This window comes from Gossypium hirsutum, chromosome D12, assembly GCF_007990345.1.
Source record: "Gossypium hirsutum isolate 1008001.06 chromosome D12, Gossypium_hirsutum_v2.1, whole genome shotgun sequence".
Taxonomy (NCBI): Eukaryota; Viridiplantae; Streptophyta; class Magnoliopsida; order Malvales; family Malvaceae; genus Gossypium; species Gossypium hirsutum.
Window position 1 is genome coordinate 30301797 of NC_053448.1, and position 12075 is coordinate 30313871.

Genomic DNA, 12075 nt, shown 5'->3' on the forward strand with positions numbered 1-12075 from the left:
AAACTCAATTGACCAGTAAAATATTAACACCGTTATCTTTGAATATTAAATATATAACTTTTGAAAAATACAAGTACCACAATGAATAAAAGAACACAAATAGCATATTAAAAATGTCAAACTTGAATATAAGTTGATTTGTTGAACAAATTAAAAAAAAGGATAATATAATTATTTGCCCCTAAACTTGACAATTAGATTCATTATGTTAAATGGACTTGGATTCCATCAAGATTTGATGATGTGACTAGTGTTCTTGGAACATGACTGGATTGATCGGTCGGATCGATTAAACCGAGAACCGATCCCTATATTGGTCCAAACAAATAGGTTGAATTGATTGAATCAGAAATTGCTCAGAACTGGTAAAATTGAAAATTAGGACGAAAACTAGTAGTTGAACAGGTTGAACCAGTTTAATAATTTTTTTAAAAAAAATTATGAATTTTTAATTATTTATTTAAGTATTTTTAGTCTAGTAGTTGAACCGATCAAACTGGTTGGATCGAGAACCAACGGTCAGACTAATTCAACTACAGGTTCGGCTATTAGACTTGGATTCCATCAAGATTTGATGATGTGACTAGTGTTCTTGGAACATGACTGGATTGATCGGTCGGATCGATTAAACCGAGAACCGATCCCTATATTGGTCCAAACAAATAGGTTGAATTGATTGAATCAGAAATTGCTCAGAACTGGTAAAATTGAAAATTAGGACGAAAACTAGTAGTTGAACAGGTTGAACCAGTTTAATAATTTTTTTAAAAAAAATTATGAATTTTTAATTATTTATTTAAGTATTTTTAGTCTAGTAGTTGAACCGATCAAACTGGTTGGATCGAGAACCAACGGTCAGACTAATTCAACTACAGGTTCGGCTATTAGAACATTGTATGTAACATTCTAAGTTTGTATTATGTCATCACCTGGAAATTTTATAAAATTTTGGGTAAACTACACTATAGGTCACCCAACTATGGGTACGTTTCTTTTTTTGTCACTTAACTATAATTGTTTTTTTAAATTGGTCACTCAACTAATCGGGTTTTTTTTTGAACCATTTCCATTAAGTACCAAATTGGAGGATGACGTAACAGTTATAAAATCGATATGATAACAAATTTAGTTATTAACTTTTACTTATTATATTGATTTAATCATAATTTTAAAAACATAACTCTCAAAATTACAATTAATCATTTTGATCCTAATTCTTAAAAAAATTAATATATAAATACATAAATATTTTTATTTTTATATATTTTTTAAAATTATTATATATATATTTACAACAAAACACAATCTCATCTCATGAAAATCCTCAATCTCTCTCTCTTTTCAACAAATTTTAAATTATAGCTATGGAGAAGCTGAAGCTTTGACCGATGAAATTGAAGAAGAGTTTAGGATCAAAGAGATCCTTCACAATTGTCAAGATGAGGTGTCGTTTGCTTAAAATTTTTAATTTTCAAATGAAAATGATATTACAAAAGAAAAGGTAAATTTAAACATTCGGCCTGATCTAGTAAGAAAGATGTACCTGGTATTTATAGCCCATAGTTTCGATTTTTATATTCACTCTATATTAATTAGGTTGCTGACCCTTTCCACCACCAAGAGTCTCATTCTCATTCAATCAATAACCTCAGCAGTAAACATAATTAAAGATCAAGATGGTGGGTCAATGGACGGCGACTAAACCAAGCCGGAGCGATGAAGTTTTGGACTCGGATCAACAACAACGAATCACCAACCAGGTCAGAGCTCAGTTCGATTCGATGGTCCCAAAACGACCCACCAAACCCAACCGGAGTGAACCGGATTTGACATCCTCCAATCCCCCTTCAGATGTGGACCAAAACATACCCGAGCTTGACAAGTTACGGTCCCTTCAATCTCAATCTCAGGTACGCAATTCCTTAACCTTGTACCCCCTCATCTTTGTCTTTCAAGTTTTGGGGTCAGCTCTTTGTTTTGCTTTCATAGGCGAAGATCTCAGAGGGGGGAGCTACAGTGGAACAAGAGGAGTTTGTGGAGACACAGTATTACAGGGAGATGAATTCCATTGACAAACAGCATCACACGGTTGTTGTTTTTGTCTGAACACTGCAGTGTCTTTGTGATTTTATTTCTCATTGGGTTTTGTTTTTTGGTTATGGATGACAGACAGGAAGTGGGTTCATAAGAGTGATGAAAGAAGGAGGTGAAGGAAATGGATATGATATTCAACTGGAAAGTGGGCAGGATGCAATCAGCAAGCCTATCTTCAAAAGCAACCCAGCAACTAATGACTGGATTCCGACCCTGGAAGATGATCAGGTATTCATTTAGGGCTTAATTCTATCAAATAGAAAGAATTAAAAGGGCCATCTGTTTAATGATGTGCATATGATCAGGTCTTTGTTTCATCCAAACCGAATCGAAGTGAGGGTTGTTAGATCAACACGTGATGTTGACCAACTTTGCTTATGTTATAGTAAATGTTGTGGTCCTGGAATAACACAGAAATTGGATATGGTTTGTAATGGTTTAAACATTGTGTTCACTTTTTCTACCTTGTTCTTTGCTTAATGTAAAGGTAAAAATTAAAATCCCCAAGCAATTTCTTCATGAGCTGACTTGCTTTACACATGGCAACTTTAGGCATAGTTTTCCGTTCCTGCAAATTTGAAATTCGAACTAGTAAGAATGTAATTTAAAAAGATTTACAAATATATTTTTTAATAATTAGAGTAATTCAAAAAACAATAATTTTAGTCTCTACCCAAACAATAACAAATAAAATTAGTTGGTTAAATTCAATTATGCTAGGTTTAGTCTCTCATTTTAAATTTATATATTTTTAAAGATTAAAATTTCAATTTTGAAGCAAATTACAATCACATATAATAATGCATTTATTGTTTAAAATTTGAAAAATAGTAGAATTTAAACTTTTTGAAACCTCAAATTTTGATAAAAGATGAACAAATTAGGTTTCATGTTTAATCCCAAAAAGAAGGATTTTCTCAAAAATCACGCTTGAAAAGGCACAACTAAAAGATTATAAAGCCATGTCAAATACACGAAAGTAAATATCACGCTAGGTGTAGTAAAAATGATATTATTCAAAGTTATAAAACAAATTAAAATAAAAAGATGATGGAAGAATAATAAAAATTTTCTCCTTCATTCAACGTTCACTTGGTTTTCTTAAATCTTGAAAGCTTCAATTCTTGTATTTTATATATATATACACATATATTTAATAATATTAGAATAACCTTTTACTTTTGAATAGATTTTTAATATTTTCTAAGATTAAGGCTTCCTTTCAATGTGTTTGAACCACTTTTTTAATTCAATCTCACTGATGAGGTGTTTGGATAATACCTGCAGTTGCCCACTGAATTGATTCTCACTGTGTTACACTTCCAGTTGCTCACTGATGCTTTTTGCTTCAGTGCACTCAACGCAGGCCTTTTTTCTAATTTTACCCATGGCCATTTCTATTGTTTTTAACCTTTTCTTTCCCTTTTAATATTTGAAAAGCCCAAGCAATTTATCTCTAGATTAGGTTGGATAAATACTTATATTATATAATAAATTAATAAATATTATAATTTATAGGATAATAAGTAAATAACAATTAAGGTGTTTTAAGGTTATAACTATCATTTAAATAAATACAAATATGATAATTTATAGGATAATAAATAAAATATCAAAAGATACATTTTAATATTTTATTAAGTGAATTTATAAATTCACATGCTTTAATAATTTTATAAAAGTAAAATAATTTAAAAAACTTTTGATATATATCAATTCTAATTTGATGTTCTTAAAAGTCATTTTCTATTCTCACTTTACTGCCACAGCTGGATTTGAATCCAAACACATACTCTACCGCTGTTTCTAATCTCACCGCTACAGTATTCAATCTCACTACTACAATAACTAATCTCACCGCCACCGCTGTTTTTAACCTTATCGGAGCTAAACACACCACCCATCTAAACTAAACCTAAATTAGAGTGCGTAAATAATAAAAATTAAATTATTATAAATAATAATCAAATTAATATAATAAATAAACATTGAGTCCGAAATTTATTATTATGATGGTAAAGTTAACCACAGATAATAGGATTCAAGCATAATTATGATTAGTTAAATGATTGTTTTGTAATTTTTTATAGTTGATTAAGATTTTCTTTTTTAAATAAAAGAAACCAGCTACGCTTAACTGAAAAAGGAACAGTCAGCTCAACACACTATCCTAGCTCAAGAATCCACGAGTGCCTGCAGCTAATCCCGCCAGTAGCCCCCGGAATCCCACTCAGCACCGCCTTGGCTCAAACGCAGCAAAACAAAAAGAGCAGGGATAAGGAGGAAGAGATGGGCCTCAAAAAATAACATCGCCATCTCCTCCATGCTTCAACAATTTTATTCACAGCTAATCAGGTGGGCCCACCCACCACCGGTTCCACACCAGGATGGACCTCCTCAACCCAGAAAACCCTTTCCCTCCGTCGAAGCCTTCAAGAGTCAAGAGGTGAGCAACTCTATTTCCTTCTCTGTGAATATGGTGGAGTCTACAACTGCTAAAGTTCTCAGAAATACTTTTGTGCATCTGCAATATAAGCACCCTGTTTGGTTCAATGTAAGCCCACCATAAACCCTTGTTTGGTTCAATGAAATGTTTATTACGGATGTTGCTGTTTAGTTTTCTATTCCCACTAACCACTGAATAGAGGCTGAATAGCATTCTTTGCCTCACCCTCTGAATTGCCATTCAGAGCACGGTCGGAATGCTGAAAGATTAGTTTTTTTCATTTTTGCCCTCATTGTTTCATCATCATCATCTCCTTTCTGCAGTTTCAACTACAGCCTCCATGTTCACTACCTTCTCCATTTACAAAGCCCTAAACACCATTGCCCCTCACCAACTGTCTGCAATTTTTTTACTTTGTTTTTCATTTTCTTCCTTCTTAAAGTTTAGTTTAGTAACTCAAGTTTTTCTGGCTGTGATGAATCAAAGTCCTCATATATTTATTTTACGATCGTCTTTTGATATAGAAGAAAGCATTACCTCTTCTTCTTCTTTGTTTGAATTTTGTTTATTTTTCATGCTTTAATTTTGGTTTCTTTATCTTTGATCTAAGCAGGACCAAACAGCTTACCTTCCAAAATCCGAGCTAGCGCCTGAAAACCTTGAAAACGTTGGAAAAAGAAAATCAAATAAATCAAAAGCACTCAGGCCTCAGTACCACCGAACCCTGTTAATAGCCTGCTTCCCTAAATATTTAGACCGTGGAACAACAAAGATAATTCATTAGCTTAATCAAATTGGGTATCTCTTATATCAACCTAAAATGAAGGTAAAAGTTGTGTGCAAGAAGCTGTATGACTACGTCTGATACAATCTCAAAGAAATAGCTTTCCCTTCTTCATTGCCTGGTCCTCCCCACATAAAAAAGCGCCGCAAATTGACTTGGCACGAGCGCTTCTTGGTCCTTCTCTTTTCCATTTTCTCTTCCGCAGTAAGAGTTTTGTTTGCTTATTGAGTTCTGGGTTTTAATGATGAATGCTGTTAGATTCTGGGTTTCCTCCCTTCCTTTATATAATTGTATTTTTTGATGGTTTATGATGGAGAAGCTATATTAGTACTGGATTGTATTTTAGATATTACTTCCAGTTTAAAGAGAATGGCTCTTTTATTTCTCCATCATGGTAAAACATTATAGTGAGCTTGGTTTGTATTTTTTGTTTTGTTTTTTTGCGTGGTTGCTATTGCTGTAAGCAAAACATTTCAGAATTCTGAAGCCTTTTTTTGGAAGAAAAAAATGCATGGTTTTTTTACTTTAAATCAAGAACGTATGTTTGGAAGTACTTTACGTTTTAACTATTAGCAATTTGTACTCAAATATGATGATTTTGCCACTTCCTTTCTATAATATATTTTTTTGCTTTTGTTCCATTTAACAAATTTTAAAGAAGCATAATGGAAATTTGAAATCTCACAGATGCTAGCTGGTGATCAGGATGAAAATTACATCATTGGGATATTGAAATGATCAAATGATTTTTATGTACTGTTCTGCTTACTTGATGGTTAACTTAACCACTTGAATGTCAAATAATGCTCAAGAGCCTATTGTTTGCCCATGCATTAGGGAATAAGAGGCATTAATTTTTAGTATATAATTAGTAAAAACCTGTCATCCTTCTTTAGGTCTTGAAGGAGGCCTCTAGGCTTTATGCTGCAAGTTGGGTAAGGGGATATTGGTCCTGATCTTAGACCAAACGATTATAAGAAGGATGATGGGACTGAAGGTAAATCCAATGGAGATAAGAGTAGGAGTACAGAGATAGAACCTTTGACCTTGGATGATATTGGTGAGGAACTTTACTTTGTGGTTTTTTATCTTGAAATGTTCTGATGTATAAGTTGTCTGTAATGAATCAAGAAGTATATAGCATGACTTGCAAAATATGCGGCATATTATATGTGCAATAAACCGTTAGATTCGTGCTTGAGACATCTTATGGAGGTCAAGGAACAAAGTCCCGTAATGCTAGAGTTCAGTTAAGTTTTCATTTCAATTTCCTTTTTCAGTAGAATTTGTTTGGAGGTAGAATGGAATTTATTCTTTGATTTCTTTTTCCCCTTGCTACTCAGAGTCATCTGTGACTGCATTTTGTTTTATTATGTTGTTGGCACCTGTGTTCAAGTCTTATATTTTACGCTTCCATTGGCATATTTTTGGTGAATCCCTTCTTCACCTGGCCAAGGTTCAGTTATTAAGGAAGATATTAAATTACTGTTATCTCCAAGCAGTCTTAATTATCTGGGTTTCATTGTCTAGAGCCATTACCGTGACGATCATACCGTTATCTTATGCTACCTAGGTACCTTTTTTTTCTTCTTTTTGGTATCACTCTAAAGAATGATAGCATGACGTGCCATCTGCCAACATTCTATTTTCTGAACATCTTAATATATTTCTTTAATTGATTTTAGAAAGAAAATTTTTAACTCATGATAATTTTCTACTTATTCTGTCATCATTTACCTTGTTGGTACAGCTTCTCTTTTTCAACTAAAATTTTTTAGGCCAAATTTCTCTAAAGCACAGATCATGGAGATGCTCTTAAGAGTTTCATAGAATGATATAGAGATGCTCTTAAGAGTTTCATGGAAGGATATCAAGAAGTTATCCAACAGATCATGGAGAAAAAAGAATTTTCTTCTACAGCACAGCAAGAAGGCAATACTGATAAAAATTCAACTTGATGGCTGATAAGTGCATAATCGGAGATGCATGTGAGTACTTCTCCAGCATACCTATTGTAGATACAAGTTTAGAGATTTGGTGGAGCTGAAATCACCAGAATGATACATGTCCTGAGAATTTTCCTGTATTGAGAAAGTGACCTTTAGAAACTACAAATATAATGGGAATCTCCATTGACAATGGTGATGCTCTTTCCTTGTTGTCATTTCATGTTTATTAGTTTTTGTTGTAGTTTAGTATTCAACGTGCTTGAGCTTGGAGAAATGTAAAATAATCGTAATGCCTTATGTCTTTGTTAAATGCAACTGAAGAATTACTTAGATATCTGCTGCCAGTTGCTTAATGGGGGATGTTTGCATATAATACCTGATTTGCGCTTTTGCATTTGTTAGGATCGTCCCGAATAAGCAACGAATAAGTAAAAATAGTAGAAGAAATTGAGAAGATGAACACACAAATTTAACGTGGAAAAACCCCTCAAAAGAGGATAAAAAAACTACGGGCAAAGATAATTTTACTATAATGGCAAAAGAATGAAGAGTACAAAAGATGGAGATAAAAACTAAACCCCAAAAACCCGAAAAACAAAGAACCCTCAAACGTAAACACAAAATTCTCTGAATGTGTTATGAGTTCTAATCTAATGGGTGTCTCTTTAATTCTAAGATTGTAAAGGAGCCTATTTATAGGCTAAATTAGTAAGTCAAATAAACTATACTAATAAATGCTAAATATATTATACTAATAAATACTAAATCTTCTAGAAAGAAAATATATTTTTGTTTAACTTGACTTGCAAGCAATCTCTTAGAATTTGGGTCACACAATTCTAACAATCTCCACCTTGACACAAATTCTTTCAATGCCATCTTTGCCAAAACCCGCTACGGGCCTATCTTGAACTATGCAGGGAATTAACTGAGTCGAATCTATGCTTAGAAGCTGGAAGACTTCTAGCCTTCGACTTGTGCACTGCCAAATCAAAACTAACCCGGGTTGATTTTCACGAATACAGTGCCCTAACTTTTCAAAACCTGCATCCAAAAGAGAACCTCTCTTCAACGAAACGGTCATACCTTTTTCCCTCCTATGACCAAGTCGCCTCCGCTTCAAATGAGTTGACTTTGACTCCGTAACGGACGAGGGACGTCCGATTTCACCGGTCACTGTAGAACCTTCCAGAATATAAAGACTGCCGGTTCTTTTACCTTTTAACAAAACGAGAGCTCCATGAGATACTTTAGTGTCGCTCGACTCGATGTTGATTCTGCATCCTTTCAAGTCTAAAATACTCAAGGAGATGAGATTCTTTCGTAAATCAGGTACATACCTGACATCTGAGAGTGTCCTAATCGTCCCATCGTGTATCCTAATTTTAACAGTACCAATACCGATTATTTTACTAGATGAATCGTTTCCCATGTGCACAACTCCACCTTCAACTGAACTGTATGTGGAGAACCATTCTCTATTGGGACACATGTGGAAAGAACATCCTGAATCTAGGATCCACTCAGACGTAAGCTTGGAGTTATCGCTCGTTGACACTAACAAGAAATCATCACCGCCTTCATCGACCAAATTAGCACCAGCTACATCTTCCTCGTTACTCTCAGCAGCTCTTTTATTTCGCAGTTTATAACAATCTGCTTTGACGTGACCTAACTTTTTGCAATAGCGACACCTTTTGTCTCGTTTCTTTGATGCTACCAAAACGGAAGCTTGTCTATCTGCTTTGCTATTCAAATCAAACTCATTGTCGAGTTTGTCTCTACTCAACAAATGACCCTTCACATCTTTGAACGAGAGTTTGTCTCTGCCATAAATCAGGGTCTCCCTGAAAGACTTGTATGAAGAGGGTAAAGAGCACAATAATAGCATAGCTTGATCTTCATCGTCAATATGAACCTCAACGTTCTTTAAATCATTTAAAAGAGTAATGAATTGACTGATGTGATCTTTAAGAAGCTCACCTTCGTTCATGCGAAACGTAAATAGACGTTGTTTCAACATTAAACGGTTAGCCAGAGACTTAGTCGCATAAAGAGTTTCTAACCTTTTCCACAAGGCGAATGAGGTCTTCTCCATCAATACCTCCTGCAATACTGTATTCGCGAGGCACAACTGGATTGCAGACAATGCCTTTTCATCAAGCTCTTCCCATTTTGTTTGATTTAGATTCTCAGGCTTTTTCCCTGTAACAACCTTTTTCAAGCCATTTTGAACTAGAATTGCCATCATCCGAACTTGCCACAGATTGAAATTTGTCTCACCATCGAACTTCTCAATTTCAAACCTTGTTGCTGCCATCTCTGACCGGGCTGATCTATGAAAGTTAAACTAGCTCTAATACCACTTGTTAGGATCGTCCCGAATAAGCAACGAACAAGTAAAAATAGTAGAAGAAATTGAGAAGATGAACACACAAATTTAACATGGAAAAACCCCTCAAAAGAGGATAAAAAACCACGGGCAAAGATAATTTTACTATAATGGCAAAAGAATGAAAAGTACAAAAGATGGAGATAAAAACTAAACCCCAAAAACCCGAAAAACAAAGAACCCTCAAACGTAAACACAAAATTCTCTGAATGTGTTATGAGTTCTAATCTAATGGGTGTCTCTTTAATTCTAAGATTGTAAAGGAGCCTATTTATAGGCTAAATTAGTAAGTCAAATAAACTATACTAATAAATGCTAAATATATTATACTAATAAATACTAAATCTTCTAGAAAGAAAATATATTTTTGTTTAGCTTGACTTGCAAGCAATCTCTTAGAATTTGGGTCACACAATTCTAACAGCATTAGAGACCAATATTGAATATGCTGCTCTTACACTGAAGAAACCAAAAACATGATTGACTGTGAAAGAAAAGATTGTTGTAGTCTAGGGGCTCTTTTAACTTTTCAGATCATTCGGCTGTAATTAGTTAGTTGTTATTGTTTTTTCACCAAAAAAAGAAAAAAAAAGATAGTTGTAGTCTTAAGTCGTATTAATTGAAGTAAAATTTGATTGTTGCTTTTGCTATGTTTTTTCTTTTTCACTCCGCTTTTTTCCCTTCTGGTTTTAGCATTTATTCAAAATAGCTAAAGCATTAAAGAAGGGGCTAAGAAAATGCATCATTAGCATTTATTCTTTGAAGGTTTTTATTTTACCGAACATTGCTTTAAATAATTAATTTATTAAAGAGTATATCTTATAATTAATTGTTGTTGTCATGTTATTACAAAGGATAAAATAAAGCATAAAAAAATTGCCTTCTATTAAAATTGACTATTAAAATAAAATATGTAAAACTCATTTCTATATTCATGATTGTGACTTGTTTGTAAGAGACGAGGTGAGAGGCTAGATTGAAGCAAATATTTTAGACATTGAAATATTCTTAATTATAATATTATACTAAAATTATTATTAAATATTATTAATAATTATATTAAGAATGTTATTAGATTATATATTATTTTACTAAAGTGTATTTAATAATAATTATGTTAAAATCGGACTAAATTATTTATTATCTATTTATTAAATTATATTTAATAATAATCTTATTAAAATTTAATAACAATAACATTAATCATTTACCAAACAAAAAATTCTGCTGAGGGTAATTTGGTAATTTAAACCTTTTTCCTTATGCTATTACAACATCTATTCTATTCTATTCAACCAAACAGAATAATACTATTACAGTTCTCTTTCATTCCATTGAACAAAAAACTTGAAATGGTTATTGCAGCTCTATTCCATTACAACTCTATTCCATTCCCTCCAACCAAACGTGGCCTAATATTGGATCCATCTTCTCTTTCTAAGATGAGTTTAGTAATCACCGTTTTGGAGTTACCCTTGGCCAACACATTAGAAAAGCCCAACTCCAAAGCGGAGCACATGACATGGACACATGCGAGGGCCTCTACAACAAAAGGGTCCGAAATGTTCTGATCAAAGTGAACACAAGATCCCAGAGCCAAACCATCACTGTCTCTCACCACAACACCTGAACTAAACTCTTTTGTAGCCCTCTTGAAGCTTGCATCAAAGTTAACCTTCACTGTCGGTGTTACCGGAGGAGATCATCAAACTTGTGCATGTGCACTTGAATCCAGGTAATGAAATCCCCTCCCTTTCGCCTTCCAATGTGTATGCTTGGATTGAATTGACTAAGAATTAATCTGCGATACATTTAATTTGGGTGAGGTTAAAAATAGTGAATTCAAACAACAATGAGATTGGATACTGTAGTAGTGAGATTAAAAACGATAATGAAGTATGCGTTTGGATTCAAACGCACTTATAGCATTGAGATGAAAATAAAAAATGATTTTTAAGTACATTAGATTGAAAATGATATATAATAGAATTTTTTAAAATTATTTTACCTTTACGAAATTAAAATATGTAAATTTATAAATTCATTTAATAAAATATTAAAAAGCATCTTCCCGTATTTTAGTATAAATATTTTAATTATTTATATAATCCATTTAAATTATTTACTAGATAAAATGATAATTATTTTATAATTAGTTATTTTTTTGTACCAATGATAAATATTATTTTCACAAATAATAAAATTAAATTTGAATCAAATTTTGAAGTATTTACCTAGATAATTTTTAGTTTAAGGGTGCAAAAAGTTCTCAATTTTTTCAGAAAAAAAAAGATTTAATCTCCTACTTTTTTTTCATTCATTTGGGTACTTGAACTTTCAAAATACATAAAACTTCAAACATTTTCAAAAAAAGCAATTAAGTCCCCCTTTTTTTTCCACTCAATTGGGT

At 32.9% G+C, this 12075-nt stretch overlaps 1 protein-coding gene across 12 annotated transcripts; it reads left to right on the plus strand.

The window, feature by feature from the left end:
• Positions 1 to 1586: 1586 nt before the first annotated feature.
• LOC121224096 (uncharacterized) lies at positions 1587 to 7605 on the plus strand. 12 transcript variants are annotated; one of them, XR_005921586.1, is made up of 7 exons: positions 1587 to 1910; positions 1990 to 2088; positions 2170 to 2322; positions 4215 to 4648; positions 5154 to 5498; positions 6221 to 6384; positions 7075 to 7605. XR_005921586.1 is itself a non-coding variant. In XM_041106623.1 (4 exons), exons 1-4 carry the CDS (start codon positions 1677 to 1679, stop codon positions 2439 to 2441), a joined length of 528 nt encoding a protein of 175 aa, XP_040962557.1. In that variant the 5' UTR covers positions 1588 to 1676; the 3' UTR covers positions 2442 to 2613. The 12 variants fall into 12 exon arrangements, 1 of the variants encoding a protein (XP_040962557.1); XR_005921581.1 differs by having other exon boundaries at positions 4215 to 4540; positions 5154 to 5528; XR_005921582.1 differs by having other exon boundaries at positions 4215 to 4540; positions 5154 to 5528; positions 7125 to 7605.
• The last annotated feature ends 4470 nt before the right edge of the window (positions 7606 to 12075 follow it).